The sequence below is a fragment of the Chrysochloris asiatica genome, unplaced genomic scaffold (assembly GCF_000296735.1).
Source record: "Chrysochloris asiatica unplaced genomic scaffold, ChrAsi1.0 scaffold00036, whole genome shotgun sequence".
NCBI classification, from domain to species: Eukaryota; Metazoa; Chordata; class Mammalia; order Afrosoricida; family Chrysochloridae; genus Chrysochloris; species Chrysochloris asiatica.
Window position 1 is genome coordinate 12,015,243 of NW_006408554.1, and position 21,908 is coordinate 12,037,150.

Consider the following 21,908-nt stretch of genomic DNA (forward strand, 5'->3'; position numbering starts at 1 on the left):
CTACTTCCAGCTCATTTGCCTCAGTCACTTTATCTTGTTTCTGGACATGTGCTGATATGATTATCTGCTTCTGTTTTTTTGGCATATTCAGGAGTTATCTGTGGCCTTGATACTTAGATGGATGTATATTTTTATTTTCTATGCTTTCTGATTGCCTCCAGGTAGATATGATCAGGAGATGAGCTTCCCTTTTCACTCTTCTTCCTGAGACATTTCAAGATGCCACTGTTGGTCATTGTGACGTAACTCAAGATTTAATTTTTGGCCTATTTCCTTTTTAGTTTGCCTGGCCCACTCCACAATCCCGGTTCAGGCCTTTTTCCTAGTGATAAACAGTTCAGGGCCAGCTGTGGCCATTTTGCGCTGCTGTTTGGTTTTAAATGCAAACTGTCTCTTTAAATTTCGAGGAGATCTGTGTGCATGCATAGTTTTACCCTCTGAGGGTTGGGGCAGGGTGTCCACTTGCTCAGGCATCTCCTCTAGTCACCAGAATGGAGGTTCGCAGACAGCAATAGACAAATGAACAGATACCAAAAAAAAAAAAAAAAGTCCACACCTTTATCTCCATGGTTCTGTCAGGCATCTGTGGCTGCTCTGCTCCTTCCCTGCCTTGGTCTCACCCAAGATGGTGGCTCTGGGAGCAGCTGAGCGTCTAGAATTAGAAAGCAATGGTTTCCTTGCTTTTGCTACAAATTCCCCTAGCTGTAAGCCTTCCAACCTTCTAAATATTCCTTTATATGTGGTTCAGCATTCTGGGAACGCTGAGCCTGCTTGGTCCAGAATTTTGTGTTTTTGCTGATGGAGCTCCTCACTGCATTTCCACCCTCTCCACCATCTTGTTTGTTCTCCCTTCCATCTTGTTCGTTTTGATGCTTCCTTAATCATTCAATATTTGCCCATCGAATTCTTCAGTTTTACAAGTCAAGTCTTGAATTTTTTCTTCAGTTATTTCAGCTTGAGAAATGCTAAGTGTGCTCTTCCCATTTGTTCTAACTTCAGGTGTTTGCACATTTCATTATAATACTTTACTTTGTCTTCTCAAGCTGCCCTGTGAAATTTTCTGTTCAGCCCTTTGATTTCCTCATTTTTCCCATTTTCTTTAGCTTCTTTACACTTAAGAGCAAGTTTCAGAGTCTTTTCTGACATCCGTTTTGGTCTTTTCTTTCTCTCCTCTCTTTTTCATAACCTTTGCTTTCTTCATGTATGATGTATTTGATATCATCCCACAACTCCTCTGTTCTTCAGTCATTAGTGTTCTCTTTGTCAAATGTATTCTTGAAATTGTGTCTAAATTCAGGTGGGATATACTCAAGTCATATTTTGACTCTCATGGACTTGTCTTAATTTTCTTCAGCTTCAGTCTGAACTTGCTTATGAGCAATTGATGGTCTGCTCAACAGTTAGCTCTGGCCTTGTTTTGGCTGATGTTACTGAGCTTCTCCATGGTTTCTTTCCAAAGATGTAGTCAATTTTATTCTTGTGTATTCCATTTGGCAAAATCTATCTGATTGTTTATGTTGTTGAAAAGGAGTATCTAATAAGTCACTGGTCTTGCAAAATTCGATCATGAAATTCCCAGTGTCATTTCTATTACTAAGGCCATGTTTTCCAACTACTGACCCCTCGTCTTTGTTTCCAACTTTATAATTCCAATCACCAGTACTTATCAATGCATCTTGATCCATTTCATACTGAAGAAGTTAGAATTCTTCACTTTCTTTATCATGAACTTTAGCGGTGGGTTCATAAGTTTGAATAATGGATGTGTTAACTGGTCTTCCTTGTTTTTGTTGTTGATGTTAAGTGCTGTCAAGTTAGTTCCAACTCATAGTGTCCCTGTATAGGATTTTTGAGGAGTGGCTAGTAGGTTTGAACTTCTGACTTTGCAGTTAGCGGTCCAGCAGTACAGTGCTTGTCCTACAGCATCATAGCAGAACTTTTTGTAGGCATATGGATAATATTCTATCTCAGACAGTATTACATTTCAAGACAGATCTTGCAAAACTTTTGATGATGATGTGATGCCATTCCTTTTCATGTCATTCCCAGTATAGTAAACCAGATGATTATCTGATTCTGAATGGCAGTGCCAGCTCACCAATGCATAAGACATTGATCTTTATGTATTCCATTTCATTTTTTTATGTCTTCCAATTTTCCTAGATTCATACTTCGTACATTTGACCTCCTGATTATTTATTAACTATTTCTTCTCATTTTGAGTCATGTCCCATCAACAAATGAAGGTCCTGAAACTTTTTTCCATCCATCAGTAAGATCAATTTTTCTTTGAAAAAGCAGCTCTTCCTTAGTCATATTATAAGTGTCTTTCAACCTACGGGGTTCACCTTTTAGTACTATATCAGATGATGTTTCCAACTATTCATAATAATTTCAGGGGCTAACCCCTCAGAAATGTACCGCCCATTCATTCTTCTGAATCTGTCTTAATCTGGAAGCTCAGCTGAAACCTGTCCACCATGGGTGACCCTGCTGGTATTTGAAACACCAGTGGCATAGCTTCTAGCATCAGAGTCACAGGCAAGTCAGCACAGTAAGACGAACTGACAGACACGTTAGGAATTATTGTAGCCACCAGGATTTATTTTAGTTACTGTGATAACTTGTTAAATCTTATTCTATTACGCTTATAACTTTGAACAGAAAGAGGGAGTTTGATAGTAGGAGAAAACTACTAGCATCCAAGTGACCCTAAAGGACTTTATGATCAAGCCAATTTGCCTACAGTGATTACGTCTTAGGTCATGTTAGTACTGCACAACCATTGTGAATGCATAATCAGGTAAATGCGTAACCAGGATAAGTATTCTAGTTACTGCTGACTTTTCAGTATAGTAATCAATGTATAACTAACCAATTTCTCATTTTTTATGTCTAAATTCATCTCCTCTGTGAACTGTTTCCTGAAACTACCTCATCAAATTAATCTATTAAAAATATTATTATGTTCTTTGTGCCAGGAACTTCTCTAGGCCCTTGGGGATATGTGTTCTGGGCACTGGGGAATGCCACAAATAAACAAGACAGGCAGACCCTCTACCATCACTAAGTTATATTATACTAGGACAGGAGAGGAGACAGTCAGAAAATAAATAAGGGACATTCCGAAAGTGCTGTGGAGGAAATAATAGGATGGCATAATGGAGATGGGTCAATGGATATTTTAGATCAGTTATCAAAACTGGGCTGTGAAGAAATGGCATTTACACTGAGGTTTAAAGGACAAGAAGGAAAAGCAAGATATGAAAAGAACTAAGGAGGAACATACCAGACATGTGGAACAGCAAACACAAAGGTTCTGAGGCTGATGGAAGCTTGAAGTTGGAGTGTCCAATGAACAACAACAACAAAAACACTGGTTCATTGTGTTAGGGTTCCCAGAACAAAAATTAATTGTATTCCTATATACTAGTAAATAACAACTGGAAAATGAGATTTTTTAAAATGCCATTTATAATTTCATCAAGAAATATGAAATACTTATGGATAAATTTAAGAAAATGTGTGCAAGAGCTATGCAATAAAACAAAACAAAATTATAAAAAATTGTGGAGAGACACTCAAGAAAACCAAAATAAATGCAAAGGAATCCCATGTTCATGAATCAAAAGATTCTAAGGTGTTAATTCTCTAAATCGACACAATCCCAATGAAAATCCAAGCAGAATTTTTTTTTTTTTTTTTTTTGAAACTGACAAGCCGAGTCTAAAATTAACATGGGAATGCACATGATATAGAATACCAAAACAATGTTAATAAAGAAAAATAAACTTGGAGAATTTACAACTTTAAAGTTACAATACTCAAGAAAGTGTTATATTGGCATAAGGATGGGAAGCAGAATAGAACATTTAGAAATAAACCCACACATACACGGTCAATTGATTTTTCCTCAAGAAGCTGTTGGAAAATGTGATAATGTGGAGTAAACCAGGAAAAGAAAAGACAAGATATATAAGAATCGGGAGAAAGGCATAGGTAATTCCCAGAATGAAGTAAAAGGGAAGTCTTCGGACAAGCTGTGCAGCAAGCTGGGTAGAAACCTACCCAGTTTACAGTAGGCTAAGTTGGTAATGTTGTTATTAGCTGCTCTTTCAACTAAGTGCTTTGAAGACTAACCAGATAGATAATCAAGTGATTTTTAACTCTCGAGAAAGTAAGAAGCAATGATAGTACACTACCTGGCTTTGCTACAAATAATATTTAAATAATCAGTTCTACTCTCTCACATGCAATTTCTATCAGTCATAATCGACACAACAACACCTAAAACCACAGTAGTCTTAATAATATTATTGTTGTTATTGAAGTGCAGTAGAATAACCAGAGGCACTGTACCAAAAAGAATTGGTCAATATTTCAAGTCACATGTGATCAAGAACTGATGGTATTAAAGAAAGAAGTCCAATCTGCAATGAAGGCATTGGTGAAAAACAAGACCAGTGTTGAGTGCTTCAACAAACTGATGCAGCACTGGAGGCACTCACTCATCTATGCCAAGGAATTTGGAAGGTAGCTGCCTGACCAACCAGTTGGAAGCGATCCATACTTGTATAGAGATCCAAAGAATGGTGATACAGCAGAATTTGTAAATCATCAAACAATATCATCAACATTGCATGCAAGTAAAATTTTGCTGAAGATAATTCAAAAAGTTTGCAGGAATATATTGAAAGGGAACTGCCAGAAATTCATGCTGGATGCCGAAGAGAATGTGGAACGAGGTATCTCACTGCTGATGTCGGATGGATCTTGGCTGAAAGCAGAGACTACCAGAAAGATGTTTACTTATGCTTTGTTGACTATGCAAAGACATTCAACTGTGTGGGTCATAACAAACTCTAGATAATATTTTGAAGAATGGGTATTCCAGAACCCTTCATTGTGCTCATGAGGAACCTGTACATAGATCAAAAAAGGCAGCTGTTAGGACAGAACAAAGGGATACTGAATGGTTTAAAGTCAGGAAAGGTGTGTGCCAGAGTTGTATCCTTTTACCATGCCCAGTCAGTCTGTGTATTGAGCAAATAACTCAAGAAGCTGGATTATATGAAGAATGTGGCATCAGAATTGGAGAAGACTCATATGCAGATGACACAACCTTGCTTGTTGAAAGTGAAGAGGACTTGGAATACTTGCTGATGAAGATCAAACACTAGCCTTCAGATGGATTGCACCTCAATGTAAAGAAAACAAACATCCTCATCACTGGACCAATAAAAAGACATCATGATAAGTAGAGGAATGATTGAAGTGTCAAAGACTTCATTTTTCTTGAATCCTCAATCAACACTCATGGAAGCAGTAGCCAAGAAATAAATAAATAATTACTGCATTGGGCAAATCTGCTGCAGAAGACCTCTTTAGAATGTTAAACAGCAAAGATATTAGTTTGAATATTAAAGTGTGCCTGATCCAAGCCATGGTATTTTCAATAACCTCATGTGCATGTGAAAGTTGGACAATGAATATTGAAGGAACAGTAGATGAATTGATACATTTGAGTTATGGTGTTGGAGGAAATATTTAAAGTACCATGGACTGCCAGAAGAACAAAGAAATCTATCTTGTAAGAAGTACATCCAGAATGTTCCTTAGACTAGAGTATGGCAAGGCTTCATCTCTCCAGATACTGTGGACATGTTGTTGTTGTGGTTGTTTTGCTCTGAGGAATCAGTTCCTGGAGATGGTAGAGGGAAGCATGAAAACGAGGAAGGTCCCCAACGAGAAGGATTGGCACAGTGGTAGTAGCAAAGGGCTCAAACATAAAGACATTTTTGAGGCTGGAACAGGACCAGGCAGCATTTCGTTCTTTTGTGCAAAGGGCTGTTACAAGTTGGAATGGACTCTAAGGCAGCTTATAGCAATAACAACATAGTAAGAATTCAGTAGATACTTATCTAAAAAAAAAAAAAAAAAGCAGTTGTTATTTAGACATGTGGAAGTAAAGTTGTATAGAAATAGCTAATGAAATTGTTCTTTTAATAAGGTCTCGGCTTGATGGCACTTAACAGCAACAGGTACTCTTTAAATTTGGTTATGAACCCTATCTGATAAGCACTGGACTGCAAACCTCAAGGTCAGTGGTTTGAGCCTGCCAGCCACTCAGAGGGAGAAACATGAGGCTTTCTGCTTCCATGAAGATTTAAAGCCTCAGAAACCCCTATACAGGGTCATTATGAGTTGGAACGACTCGATGGTACTTAACAACATTAACTGAGATTACATTTTTGTAATTGAGATAAAAATCACATAATATGAAGTTATCTGAGTTTTTACTAGTGATTGTATTACTTTGATAAAAATCAAAATCAAATATAAGAATGCTGTTGTACATGAGCCCTGGATATCCACAGATAAATATAAAAACCTTCCCTAAAAGCCGAGACTGTAAATTCCAAAAAGGCAAAGTACCCCCCTCCCCCACTGCAAAAAAAAAAAAGCTAAAGAGAGAAACACTGTTAACTGATGATGTATGGAGGGGATTATAATCAATGTAATGAAACAAGTCATATGAATGGTTGAATGTGAAACTGATGATGTGCCCTGTAAACTTTCACTCAATCCACAATAAAAACCTTAAAAAAAAAAAAGAATGCTGTTGTTGTTGTTAAGTGCTGTAGAGCTGGTTCTGACCCATAGTGACTCTGTATAGGGTTTCCGAGGAGCAGCTTGTGAGCTTGAAGCATCGACATTAAGGTTCAAACTGACTTTGCAGTCCAGTGCATTAACCCACAGCGCTATACCAGGAGTCCCAAATATAAGAATAGTTGGTTAATATAATCGTTATCTTGTGTCTTTTTATATATATATATATATATATATATATATATATATATATCACTACAAGACTAAGAGTCCCTGAGAGCAAGGTATTATGATTTGTTTTGTTTATGTGCTGTGGAGTCGGTTCCGACTCATAGAGACCTTGTACAGGGTTTCCAAGGCTGTAAATCTTAACGGGAGCAGAAACCCTCATCTTTCTCCCACGGAACAGCTTGTAGTTTGAACTGCTGACCTTGCGGTTCACAGCCCAATTCGTAACCACTACGCTATTTACTGAATTCAGATTTAGTGACTTCAATGTCTGGAACATAGTTGTTAAGTGCCGTGGAGTCAGTTCTGACTAATACCCTGTACAGGGTTTCTGAGGAGCTACTGGTGAGCATGAACTGCCGACCTTGCATTCAAACTGATTTTGCAGTCCAATGCATTAACCCTCAGCCCTACACCAGGACTCCCACTAAATGTCTGCTGTTACATGTTATTACTACTGTTAGTTCCAACTCATGGTGAACTTTTGTATAGCAGGTCCAAATGTTGTCCAATCCTGTACCATCTTCATGATCATTGGTCTGACTAAGTCCATTGTTGCAGCCACTGTATATTTTGAGTGCCTTCCATTGTAGGGAGGTCACCTTTCAACACTATACTGGACAACCTTCTGTTGTGCTCTATAGAATTTTCATCAGCTAATTTTTAGAAGTGGATGACCAGGCCTTTCTTCCTCATCTGTCTAGCATCATAGCTACGTGCAAACTATCACAGTACAACAAACTGACCATTGAGTGATGGAAATGTTTATAGAATGAATGAATATGAAAATAAAGCACCTGCAACCATCTAGGCAGGAGATGCAAACCATTTGACAAGTTCAAGCTGGGATATGCCAGAAGTTGCTTTTTCTTCCACAGAGAGAAGATATCCAAGGAGTGAGTGTGCAATTTCAAGTTATTTTACTTCCAGTCAGAGGACACCAGCACTTGTAAAGGTCTAAACACTGCTATGTTCATGGGAGCTCTGAATATAGATGTTGTGCAGGGTGTATTTAAAGTGGGCTTTTGTGGCCCACTTTACACCATCCGCCTATGACTTAGTCAAAGAATGTGTTGAAGTCCAGCTTCAGAAAACTCACCCTCCTCTTCTGTTTATTTCTGGGGTCAGGATCTCTATTTTGGGGCTTTCATTTTTCTCTGTTGTTTATGCTCATTGAAGATGCCCAGAAGATACTGATATCCAGCCCTGTGCCACAAGGGAGCAGTCTCAACCTGCTCTATGTGAGATCTCTGACAACCATCCTATGAGTCATCAACAACAGACAGCTTTGGGCCATGGGGGAAAGGAGTGGCTATCATTAGAGAATTCCAATGAGACCACTGTAATTACTCGGGGTTTGTAGTACTTAAAGCAGCTGCTTTTATATAGACTTTGGTAGGTTTTTCAAATACACCTACAGAAAACATGAAATAATTGAGTGTAGTACTTACAAAATTAGGTTCTCTTGTTAGTAATGATTTTAGAAAAGTATGGTTTATTAAATGATTGCTTTGTTGATAAATTATCATTATCTCTAAAATTAATTCAAAATTTTAAATCATTATTCAAATGTATATTAAAAATAGATTTTTCCACATTCATTATATTAAATACTATAAATATTGCAATAGATACAGCACAATGAACATCCTACAAATCAATCCTATATAGAGATTTTTGCAGAGTGTTTTAAAGTAAAATATATTGGTGATTTGTGTATGTTTATAAAAATTTGTCTTCTTGTTCTATTTCATAGAAATGAATTTACATATATTTTTGGCATCAAAGACTCATTCTTGAGTTCTGGATTTAAGAAAAAAAATGAGAAAAGCAATGGTTTATAGGATGGCTAAAGGAGTCCCTGGGTTGTACAAATGATTAATATTTTTGGTTGCTAACTTGAAGGTTGTTGTTGTTGTGAAATGCCGTCAAGTCGGTTCCAACCCATAGCGACCCTGTATAGGGTTTCCGAGGAGCAGCTGGTGAGCTTGAACCGCTGACCTATGTGGGGGGTTCAAATTCATCCAGAGATTCCTCAGAAGGAAGGGCTGGCAATCTACTTCTGAAAAATCAATCCTTGAAAACCCTGTGGAGCACAGTTCATTCTATAAACATTTCCACCCACTCATTGGACACACATGCTTTAAGTTGGGGTCACCAGGAGTAAGAATCAGCTAAAAGACAACTCGTTTTTTTGAGGATGGTTAAGTAATTTTGAACAGCCCAGTCCAGATCCTGGTTCAAGCTGTGAGGAACAGAAAGATGTTTCAAGAAAATGTAAAGAAGTATTTGAAGCAAGAAAAGCACAACCAGGTGATAAATGCTTGGGCTCTAAGGGAGTAATAAAAAGGGAAAAGAAAACAGAGTTAAGTTATTGAGAAATATAGAGATTCCCAAACACTGTCCAGCTTCTGAGGGTCCTAGAGTCATTGGAGAGTGGCTGCATTAGCGACAGGGGCAGGTGTAAGAAGCTGGTAGTCAAGTTGCGGCAGCTGGAACATCTCAGCCCTTCCTGTTACCTGTGTTTCCCTCCTTGTTCTTCTCTTCATCTCAAACAGACCCACGGCTGTCAAGAACTCATTCCACCAGCACCCTGTAACCTTGACCTCACTGCTGCTATTCTTCAGTCCAAGGCTGGTCTACTGTAGGAGGTCCTATCGAGGACGAATCACCTCTTTCCAGGTTTTTGGTCCCAGACTCCTGGATCCACACTGACTATGAGCCATAAGGTTGGCAGTTCAAACCCACCAGCTGCTCCTTGGAAACCCTATACAGGGTCACTATGAGTCATAACTGACTTGACAGAACTTAACAATACCAGTAAAAATCTTAAAAATAACTCCATCTTCTTTCTCCCTTATATTTCCTGTGCTGCTTCCAACCTCGGACCCTTTTTTCTTTTCTTCAGTCCTTCCTTTCTCATCTATTCATGCCATTTGTGCATTTCTTATCCATTCATTTAACATACCCACTACGTGGCAGCATTTGCCAGACACTGGGGAAGACACACTGTTGTGGTTACATGCCGTTGAGTTGGTTCTGACACAGTTCTGTGCCATTCTCACAGCTGCTGCTACACTTGAGTCCATTGTTGCTGCCATTATGCCAATCCAACTCATTGGGGGATTCCCTCTTCTTCGCTGACCCTCCACTTTACCAAATATGATGTTCTTCTCCAAAGACAGGCCTCTCCTGATAATATGTCTGATGTATAAGAAATGAAGTCTGGCCATCTTGGTTTCTAAAGAGCATTTCTGGTTATACTTCCTCCAACACAGATTTGTTTGTTTTTCTGGAAGCCCGTGGTACCTTTAGCATTCTTCTCCAACACCGTAACTCAAATGTATCAATTATTCTGTGATCTTCCTTATTCACTGTCCAATTTTCACAAGCATATGAGGCTATTGAAAATACTATATCTAAGGTAAGGTGCATCTTAGTCCTCAAACCAACATCTTTGCTCTTGAACACTTCAAATAGGTCTTGTGCAGCAGATTTGCCTAATGCAATACGTTGTTTCATTTTTTACTGCTGCTTCTGGATTGTTGATAGTTAATCCAAGCAAAATCACATTTTTGACAACTTTAATCTTCTCTCCATTTATCAAGAGGTTATTCATTGGTCCCGAGGTGAGGGTTTTTGTTTTCTTTACATTGAGATGTAACTCATACAGAAGGTTGTGGTTTTTGATCTTCATCAGTAAATATTTTAAGTCCTCTTCACTTTCAGCAAGAAAAGTTGTATCATCTGCATAGTGCAGGATGTTAAGAGTCTTCTTCCAGTTCTGATGTCACGTTCTTCTTCGTGTAATCCAGCTTCTTGGATTCTTTGCTCAGCATACAGACTGAGTAAGTATGGTGAGATAATACAATCCTGGTTACACCTTTTCTGGTTTTAAGCCATTTAGTGTCCCCTCATTCTGTTCCAACCAACTGCCTCTTGGTCTATGTACAGGTTCCTCATGAACACAATTAAGTGTTCCGGAATATTCATTCTCTGCAATGTTGTCCACAACTTGTCATGATCCACAGAATCGAAAACCTTTGTGTAATCAATATAGCACAGGTGAACATCTTTCCGGTATTCTCTGCTTTAAGCCAAGATCCATTGGACATCAGCAATATCTCTCATTCCATGTCCTCATCTGAATCCAGCTTGGACCTTTGGCAGTCCCTGTCAATATACTGTTGCAGCCAATTTTTAATTATCTTTAGCAAAATTTTACTTGCAAGTGTTAATGATATTGTTCAATGATTTCTACATTCCATTTGATCACCTCTCTTTGGAATGGTGGATCTCTTCCAATCCAGGTAGCTATCTTCCAAATTTCTTGGCATAGATGAGTGAGTACCGCCAGTGCTGCATTGGTTTGTTGACAATGTTCTGTTTGTATTCCATCAGTTCCCGGAGACTTGTTCTGTGCCAGTGTTTTCAGTGCACCTTGGACTTCTTCCTTCAGGGTCACTGACTCTTGATCATATGCTGCCTCTTGAAATGTTAGATCATCGACCATTTCTTTTTGGTACAGTGACTCTGTGTATTACTTCCATCTTCTTTTGATGCTTTCTGCATCATTCAATATTTTGTCCAAAGAATTCTTGAGTATTTCAAGTCAAGACTTGAATTTTTTCCTCAGTTCATTCAACCTGAGAAATGCTGAGCGTGTTCTTCCCTTTTGGTTGTCTTCCTTCAGGTGTTTGCACATTTCATTATAATATCCAACTTTGTCTTCTCTAGCTGCCCTTTGAAAATTTCTGTCCAGCTCTTTATCCTCCTCATTTCTTCCATTTGCTTTAGTACCTCTATGCTGGAGAGCAAGTTTCAAAGTCTCTTCTGACATCCATTTTATGGTCTTTTTATTCTTCTTGTTTTCTTAATGACTTTTTGCATTCTGCCGGTTTGATATTCTTGATGTCATCCCACAACTCTTCTGGTTTGGGGTCATTAGTGTCTAAAGCATCATATATGTTCTTGAGATCTTTAAATTCAGGTGGGATATATTCAAGGTCATATTTTGTCTCTTATCGACTTGTTTTAATTTTCTTCAGCTTTAGCCTGAACCCATTGATGGTCTGTTTCAGTCTGCCCCTGGCCTTTTTTTTTTTTTTGGCTGATGATATAGTGCTTTTCTACTGATGTAGTCAATTTGATTTCTATGTATTTCATCTGGTGAGGTCCATGTGTATAATCATCTTTTATGTTGTTTAAAAAAGGTATTTGCAATGAAGAAGTCATTGGTCTTACAAACTTTTATCATGTGATCTCCAGCATCATTTCATTCATCGAGGACATATTTTTCAACTCCTGATCCTCCTTCTTTATTTCCAAACTTTGTACTCCAATCATCAGTAATTATCAATACATCTTTTTTTTTTTTTTTACGTTTTTGTTGTGGACTGAATGATAGTTTATATGGGAGAATATTGGCTTACACCATCGTTTCATTGCAATGATTACAATCTCCTCTGTGCATCATCATTCAACAGCATTTGCTTCCATTCCCTCTGGTTTTTGGGGGATGTACACAAAAACACTCAGGAATATATAATAATTTAAACAACCAAAGGGAACATTCTGCAAGCCTACTTCCTGACCAACAGCATCCAGTCCCTCTCTTTCCATGAGTCTAGAGTCCTCATCTGCTTCCTCTCTCAGTGTCCTCATCTCTGCCTCCATCTCTGGTGTTACTGCTTCTCTGGATAGGGTCCTGCATCCTGCTTGTGCTCTTCTACCTTGATGGTCCTAGGGTCCTGTTTCTGGTTATCAATACATCTTGATTGTATTCTTGATCAATATCAGACTGAAGAAGTTGATAAAATTCTTCAATTTCATCATCACTGGCTTTAATGGTTAGATGTATACATTTGAATAACAGTGGTATTAACTGGTCTTCCTTATAGGCATATAGCTATTATCCTATCAGAGACAGAATTATACTTGAAGATAGATCTTGAAATGTTCTTTTTTGATGATGAATGTGATGGCATTCCTGTTCAATTAGTTATTTCTGGCATAGTAAACCATGTGATTGTCAGATTCAAAATGACCAGTACCAGTCCATTTCAGCTCACTATTGTTTATGCATTCCATTTCATTTTTGACAATTTCTAATTTTCCTAGATTCATACTTTATACATTTGATGTTCCAGTTATTAATGGATTTGCAGCTATTTCTCCTCATTTTGAATTGTGCCCCATCAGCAAATGAAGGTCCCGAGGGCTTTATTCTATTTGCATCATCAGTCACCTCCGCTTTGAGGGGACAGGCAGCTCTTTCCCAGTTGTATTTTGAGTGCCTTCCAACCTGAGAGTTCATCTTCTAGTACAGTATCTGACAATATTCTGGTGCTGTTCATCACGTTTAAACATTCAATATTCTAGTACTATCTGACAGTGTTTCACTGCTATCCATAAGGTTTTCAGTGGCTAAACATTCACAAATAGTCCACCTCTCCTACCGAGACTCTAATGAACAAAAAAAACCTGATGTTATCCCTAACCCCATGGAGCTTTCAGCATTGAGGAGAAGAGAGATACTAAGTACGTAATCATCCGAAAACAAACTTACTGCGGCAAGTATTACAGAGGAGGCTTAAATGGGTCTGACAGTTTCTGTGAAAGCCAGTGAAGGCTTTCCTGAGGAAGAAATAGCTGAGCTGAGTTCTAAGAGGAGAAAATGACTTAATCAAGCAAAGGGGACAGCATGCACAAAGGTCCTGGGGCAGGAGAATGCAGCAAATAGAAGAACTTGCAATCAGAGATAGTGAAAGCAGAGCATGGTACAAACAGGCTGGTGAGTCAAGAGGCTGGGTGCAGGACCACATGGTCACAGCAATGTATTGTGTCTATGAACAGTGGGGAGCTACTGAGAGTGTTTAAGCCAGAGGTAAAGTAATTCAAGATTTGCATTTTGAAAAAAATCAGTGTGGCTACAGTGTAGAGAACAGAGTGAAAGACAGTGATCTAGTTTGGAAATGAGAGAAAGTGACAACTTGAATAGGATGGAGGTAAAAGTAAAAGAGTGGAGAGATTGGAGAGATCGTTGGGAAGTAAGTGGACAGGGCATGATGGCAAATCAGATATAAGGAGTGAAGGGAGAAGGAAATATCAAGAATGATTCCCAGACACAATGGGAAGTAGGGAACGCACGAGTTTGAGGAAGAGGGAGAAGGTCATGAGTTTTGGTCAGGTAGAGTTTAAAGTGTCTTTGAAATGTTCCAGAGGAGATATTAAGTAGACAATTGGATATATGAGGCCAAAGCTCAGAGGAGAAATAATATGGGAGTCTTCAGCATATAGTTAAGTGGTCACTGTAACTCCCATCCAAAATCAACTGGCATAGAGAGAGGAGCATAGAGCCAGAAGACAATATATGTTGTTTGGAAGGAGTAGATATAGATTATAGGAAGCCAGTGGATTGGTCCCTGAGGGTCTGCAGCAGAGGATGGCTCCTTCAGAGGTTGGCTGCTCTAGCAACTCTGGAAACATGGGGATGGACCATGTGAGAGGGACAGGCTTTATAGTACTGTCAGTGACCACTATTCTTTAGGCTTTTTCTTGTTAAATATATTTTTATGGGCTGACCCAAGCAGCAGTTCACTGGGTATAGCATTATTTTTATGACATCTGTCTTGAGTTCTCTAAAGCAACTTTTAGAAAACATTGGGGATGTCTGTGGTCAGAGATTTGGTCCTTGTGGGGTCAGAGACTCTTGAAGGGTCCATGGAACCTACCAGCCTGTAGAGTCACAAAGCCATGGAAGGAATGGTCATGTGCTTCAAAGATGAGACAGAAAATCCGTGTTAGACACTGTGAGGCCACTGATGTGGTGAGTAGTGACTTCAGTGGCACCAGTTGTGACTTAGACTCTTCTGACTCCAGACATAGTCCTCAGACCACCAGCACTGGCTTCAGAAATGCAGAATCTCTGGTTCTTCCCTGGACCTAACAAATCAGGGTTTGCATTTAAATAGGCCCATAGGTGATTCCTGGAGTCCTAGTATGGCACTGTAGGATAAGTACTGTTCTGATAACCACAAGGTCAGTGGTTCAAATCATCAGCCACTGTTTGGAAACCCTACACAGGGTTGAATGAGTCAGAACTGACTTGAAGGCACTTAACAACAAACAACATAGGTGATTCTTAGGTACATTCAAGTTTAAGGAGCGCTGGTCTGGACTGCTTTTTCAAGGAGTTTGGCGATGATAGGTAAGAGATGAACGAAAGCCTGAGGAGAGTGAGAGATTGGAATATAAGAAAGAGACAATCCTAAGGGAGAAAGACTTGGTGGAGAGGGAAAGAGGTCAAGAGAACTGATGAACCTGGGAAATCAGGTTGAGAAAGATGGGAAAAGAATAGGAGAGGCAGATAATTGAGGAATCTTTCAGGAAGATGGCCTATTTGTTCCCAATAAGATTGATGTCAAGGTCAAATACTGAGAAGGAGAAAGAGAGGTGTGGCGCTATAGGATATACCCTGGGCTGCAAGGTCAGTGGTTCAAACCCACCAGCTGCTCCTCGGAAACCCTTTAAGAGTCACTATGATTTGGAACTGTCTCGATGGCACTTAACAACAACACTCGATAGTTTAGAAACTCCTCTCTTTACCTCACGGGGTTCTAGTTTAAATGACTTTTTACTTCTGGTTAATATTTCTTTGCCTTTTATTCCTGTAAGTTCTTTAAACAAGTTGATATCAATATATAAAAATATTAAGAAATTTAATGAATATTTGCAAGGAAACTGCTGCATTTCTGCAGGTAGCTTGATGAGTATAGTAACTGAGTCATGAATTTCACTGAGGCCATCATGGTATAGCTTGCTGACAAGACGATTGCAAAAAACATAATCAAACTTGAAAAAACAGCAACAATTTTCAAATCTCTACCTAGTTTTTATTTCTGCAAAGTTTGTGAAATCAATAAGGTGATCTGAAAAGTTCATCACACATATTAGTGATTTGCTTCATTGGTTTTCTGATGACCATTTATCATGCAGGCTAGCATTTTCAGAGTGAGTGGTGGAAATCAAACACTGGATGGACTTAGCTCTTATATAAACTAAGGATTTGATTTCTGAGACACAAATGAACAAACCACTATGGCCTGTCATGTTTTCCCAGTTTCTAATTTATTCAACCTCTGTTCAATATTGACCCTGACAAGCAGAGTGTCCCAAAGATAAATTTATTCACTCCACAGTTTAGTCAGGAACAAGCCAAAAAGTATAGATTTTCCCAGGCAGATGATGACAGGTAGTCAGGGGGATGACAAATGGCTGTCTTTAGATGTAGTTAGGACAGTTGGGCCAGACGTTTCCAATAAAGATTGGAGCGTGCTGGTCAAATAGAGCTTCATCAGTGGTCATCATTAATTGTGAAGAAGCCCTTGCCAGTACTGTGGATCCTGCAAAGTCACTTAGGCACCAGGCTTGCATGGGAAAGAGCGTCGGCTCCTCAGTATTTTGCAACACTCCTCTAAGTGATAGCATGACATGATCATTTATCAAACAGAGACGGTCCAGAAAAGTGTTTGGTCCCTTTAGTATAACTTATTGATGGGCACGGAAGTGAAAGCATTTTATTAAAGACAGGAAGGCAATGAGCAACCAGAGCGTATCCAAAGGGTAATCGTATTTCAGCACAGGGTTAGTTTAGTCTTAAATAAACATACACTGGAGGGAGTATGTAGAGGGTCATTTATCAAGTAAGGAACAATGAAAAACACTTTATAGGACTCTTTACAACAATAACAACATAGGACTCTTGATAACAATTTAAAGTTCTCTTATTGTTTTTGTTATTTAACACTGAGATCACAAGCGTTACATTGAACACTATATACAAATGTAATGTACAGTTTCTTCCTTCAAGGCTTTTGTTGTTGTTGTTAAGTGTCGTCTAGTTGATTCTGACTCACAGCTACCCTGTATAGGGTTTCCAAGCCTGTACATCTTTGTGGTGGCGGAAAACCTCATCCTTCTCCCACTGAACACTGGTGGATTTAAACTGTGGACCAGTGCTTATCCCCTAGAGATACAGTGGATTTCTCACATAAATGAAATAATTGTCTGCTGTTGTACCAATGCAGAGAGGATATGATTCCAGGCTCAGAATTGGGGGCTGAAGTTTATCATGGGGAAGAGAGCTTTCATGTAAGAAGGCAATGGCTTGTTTTTCAGTGGGTCAGAAGCTTAGTCTTCCTGATTTACAACAATTTTTGTCCTTTATTAACCAAAATTAGAGAAAGGGAATAACTAAGGGGTGGCAAGGTAGGCAGAGAGGCAGAGAACATATTACTTATCTGCTTTGTTTCAGGCACTTTATATGCTGTGGCATCCAACCGGGATTATCCTCACACTGAGACTTAGAAAGCTTAAGTGACTAGCCTACGTCCCACAGAAAGCAGCAGTGCCAGGACGTTTGGATTATCTGTATTTTTTACAAAAATAATTATATTTATATTTTCATATAAATTATTTCCTTAAATCTCCCAGAGCTCAGCACATACTTATGATTCAGTAATGGGCTCAGCAAAATTGGAAATACTTTGACCACTTTATGGAAAAAGAGGTTGGTCTCTAGAAGGTAAAGGGAACTATGAAGTGCTGTGCAGGGTGTCCTAGACACCCACTTGTCTTTGTTACTGTACCCCAAAGGTAGAGTTCCATTGTACAGATGTGGCACATAACTGGAGGTTCCGATTTTGTTACCTCTGTGTTTATAATAGTTTTGCAGAAATTTTTAATGTATGGGAAGGAAACTGCTGTCAAAACTTCAGAGTAAAAAAAAAAAAAATGCTTTTTTCAAATCTAAAGTGTAAATGCATGTAACCATGGCAATGAAACAATATATGATAGGATGACTATAAAGTTAATGTTCTCCCATGGAAACTATCACATAATTCACATTAAAACATTTTTATAAAGTATAAATGCAATCTCATTTATCAGAAAAAATTTCAAAAACTGGAAAAATGAAATACCTAAGTCATTGTTGTTGTTGTTATGTGCCATCAAGTCGGTACCGACCCATAGCAACCTTATTCACAGCAAAACGAAACACTGCCCGATTCTTGGCCAACCTCACTACTGTTGCTACGCTTGAGTCCATCGATGCTACCACTTGGACAATCCATCTCATTGGAGGTCTTCCTCTTTTTCTCTGACCCTCCACCTTACCAAGCATGATATCCTTCTCCAGTGACTGGTCCCTTCTGACAATATGGCTGAAGTATGAGAGATGAAGTTTGGCCATCTTGGCCTCTAAGGAGCACTCTGGCTGCACTTCTTCCAACATGATCTATTTGTTCTTTGGGCAGCCATGGCACTTTCAATATTCTCCTCCAACACCATAACTCAAAAGCATCAATTCTTCGCTGTCCAGCTTTCGCATGCATATGAGGTTACTGAAAATACTATGGCTTCGGTCAGGCGCACCTTAGTCCTCAAGCTGACATCTTTGCTCTTCAACACTTTAAAAAGTTCCTGTGCAGCAGATTTGCCCAATGCAATACGTCGTCTGATCTCTTGACTGCTGCTTCCATGAGTGTTGATAGTTGATCCAAGAAGAATGAAGTCCCTGACAACTTCAATCTTTTCTCCGTTGATAAGAATGTTGTTTATTGGTCCAGTGGTGAGGATTTTTGTTTTCTTGACATTGAGATGTAATCCATACCCAAGGCTGTGCTCTTTGATCTTCATCAGTAGATGTTTTAAGTCCTCTTCACTTTCAGCAAGCAAGGTGGTATCATCTGCATATCGCAGGTTGTTAATGAATCTTCCTCCAATCCTGACGCCACGTTTTTCTTCATAGAAGCCAGCTTCTCGTATTATTTGCACAGTATACAGCTTGAATAACTATGGTGAAAGAATACAATCTTGTCGCACACCTTTCTTAATTTTAAATCATTCAGTATTCCCATGTTCTATTCGAACAACTGCTTCTTGGTCCAGGTACACATTCCTCTTGAGCACAATTAAGTGTTCTGGAATACTCATACTTCTCAATGTTGTCCATAGCTTGTCATGATCCACACAATTGAAAGCCTTTGCGTAGTCAATAAAGCACAGGTAAACATCTTTCTGATATTCTCTGCTTTCAGCCAAGATCCATCGGACATCAGCAGTGATATCCCTCATTCCACGGCCTCTTCTAAATCTTTACGGGAGCAGAAAGCCTCATCTTTCTCCTGAAGAACAGCTGGTAGTTTCGAACTGCTGTCCTTGAGGTTCGCAGCCCAATTCATAACTACTACGCTACCTCTCTGGTCTAGTTTTATCAAATAGGATCGCTAAGAGTCAGAATTGACTCGATGGCACACAACAATAATCAGCATAGTCCCTGAATAGTGCAAATGGTTAATTTTCCTGCTAACTGAAAGGTTAGAAGTTCAAGACCAACCTGAGGAACCTTGGAAGAAAGCCCTAGTGGCTTACATCTGAAAAATCAGCAGTTTAAAATCCTGTGGAGTACAATTCTCTACTGTGACACCCATGAGGTCAGTCTGGGTCAGTGTTGACTCCACAGCAACTGGAAAATTAGCAGTGTGAATCATATTCTCTAAAAAAAATAATAATAATTTTTGTGCACCTTTAGAGTATCTGGTACAGAGGTAGAACTCCATGAAAAGCAGTAATGACATTTAAATACAGCTAACTGGAGTCCTGGTGTGGTACTGTGGGCTAATGCGTCAGACTGCAAAGTCATTGAACTGCAAGGTCAGTGGTTCAAGCTCACCAGCTGCTCCTTGGAAGTCCTATACAGGGTCACTATGAGTCGGAATTGACTCAATGGCACTTAACAACAACAACTGGAATGCTAGTAATACTGATGATTATGAAATATTTATGTCTTTTTCTTCTGTAAATATAGGATTTGGAATTTTTGTTGAGCAAATTGATGAAGCTGTGGAAAATGGATCTAAGTGGAAATCCTGTTTGTCTCAAACCAAAATACAGAGACAGACTGATTTTGGTGTCCAAATCACTGGGTATGCGTTTATACTATATTAATATCATTTTCTTAGAAAAAGAAACCTGATTCACATTTTTCATTACTATATCAGCTAGCCTCCAGAAATATTTTTAAAAATGACATCTGTATCTATAAAGATGGTCAACTTTAAATGTGATACTTTGAATAAGAGCAAAAGTTAAAATTGAGAAATAAAGCATAAAAAAATCTTACTCTTCAGAGTAGTTAAAGTACCAGATACTCTTTCTTTGAAAGTAAAGTGTGACTGTTGCCACTAATAATTGCTAGTCATAACATGTAAAACGAACATAAATGTGACATCATCCCCCGCTTTCATTGGTACAAATCCTTTGACAATCCCAAGAGACTCCTTAGTTCTTGGTCATATAACAAAAATTGATCAAGGTTTTCACTATGTTATTGATTGAATTGTGCCCCCCATAACCTCTTTGCCTGTGGTTATAACCTTATTGGGGGATGAGTTATATTTGTTATGTTAATGAAATGATATCGGTATAGATTTATCTTGAGTAAATATCTTTTGAGATATAAAAGAGACTAAACACAAGCTAGCAAGCAGAGATGGGGAAAGAGATAGTTAAGCCACGTGAAGATCACCCAGGAGCAGAACTTCTGAACTTCCTCCAGCAGAACTTCCTCCAGCACCAACCAAGAAAGAAAGTCTTTCCCTAGAACTTAGACATCTAGCCTTTTAAACAGTGATAAAATGTATTTCTGTTTGTTAAAGCCATCTTCTGACAGCATTTCTGTTACATTGTTGTTGTTGTTAAGTGCTGTTCAGTCGATTCCAATCCATAGCAACCCTGTGTAAGGTTTCCAAGGAGTGGCTAGAAAGCTTGAACGCCACCAACCTTGCAGTTCAAACCAATTTTGCAGTCCAGCCCATTAACCCACAGCACAACACCATAACGAAGTCAGATTTTGGTACTGGAAGAGTGGGGTGCAGCTCTAACAAACACCTAAAATGTGGAAGTGATTTAGGAATTGGGAGAGGGGTAGAGTAGCGTAGTGGTTACGAATCGGGCTGCTAACCTCAGGGTCAGCAGTTCAAAACTACCAGTTGTTCTGTGGGAGAAAGATGAGGCTTTCTGCTCCCGTAAAGATTTACAGCCTCAAGCCCTATATATGAGTTGGAACCAACTCCACAGCACATAACAACAATGTAAAAACCTAGATTGCCTTGAAAAGACTGTTGGTAGAATGATGGCTGTCAAAGGCAATTTTGGTGAGGGCTCAGAAGGAAGTGAGGAGGGCTGTAACAGAAGTCTCTAACATGTTAGAGCATGCATTTGACAGTTATCAACAGAATGTTGCTTAAAATGTGGATGCTAAACGTTCTTCTGGTAAGACTTCAAAAGAAATTGATGCAGTGGCAAAGAATTTGTCGGAATTGTGTTCAAATGTTTGATGGAAGGTAGAACTTTAAGCGAACTTGGATGTGTAACTGAGGAAATTATTAAACAAAATCTTAAAGGGTTCACATGGTTTCTCCTTGTTTCTTATGTGGGAGAGAAGAGTTGGATTTTAAAATTAACTGCAAAATGAAAAACAAAGCTTAAAGATATAGAAAATTCTATCGTACAAACTCAAGACATGTGTCCTAGAGTTTCCACCAAGGATGAGGCTACTCAAGCTTTTGTTAAAGCTTGTTAAATTATCACAGCAAAAAGCCCATCAATGTAGACTGAAGGGGTCAAAGAACAAAACAAAAGAAAACTGTCTGCCTTTTGGAATTCTATAGGCAGGAAACAGGCCAAAGGAGTTATATCTGTTATACTCCAAGTAAAAGAAAGGACCATTCCTGGAGCCAAACGGAGATCAGCAGAACTGTTGGAAAGAGCATGGGAAGCAGGTTCTTCCTGGTTTCAATGGGTGGATACACAGCCTCCTTGATTTCAGAGTCAGCTCTTCACCAACATAGTTCTGGAGTGTAGATCTGCTGTTAAGATGTACCAGGAGGATGGCATTGTTGTTGTTGAGTCAGTTCTGACTCATAGTGACCCTGTGTAGGGTGTCCGAGAAGCGGCTGGTGAGTTTGAACTGCCAACCTTGCTATTCAAACAGACTTTGCAGTCCA

The 21,908-nt window shown here is 39.0% G+C and overlaps 1 protein-coding gene across 1 annotated transcript in view; it reads left to right on the forward strand.

Moving 5' to 3' along the window:
- Positions 1–21,908, forward strand: part of PPP1R42 (protein phosphatase 1, regulatory subunit 42) — a 63,999-nt gene that overhangs the window by 15,879 nt on the left and 26,212 nt on the right. Inside the window, exon 5 of the mRNA XM_006860075.1 lies at positions 19,709–19,826. Coding sequence (XP_006860137.1) covers positions 19,709–19,826 — 118 coding nt within the window. The remainder of the gene's footprint in view (positions 1–19,708; positions 19,827–21,908) is intronic.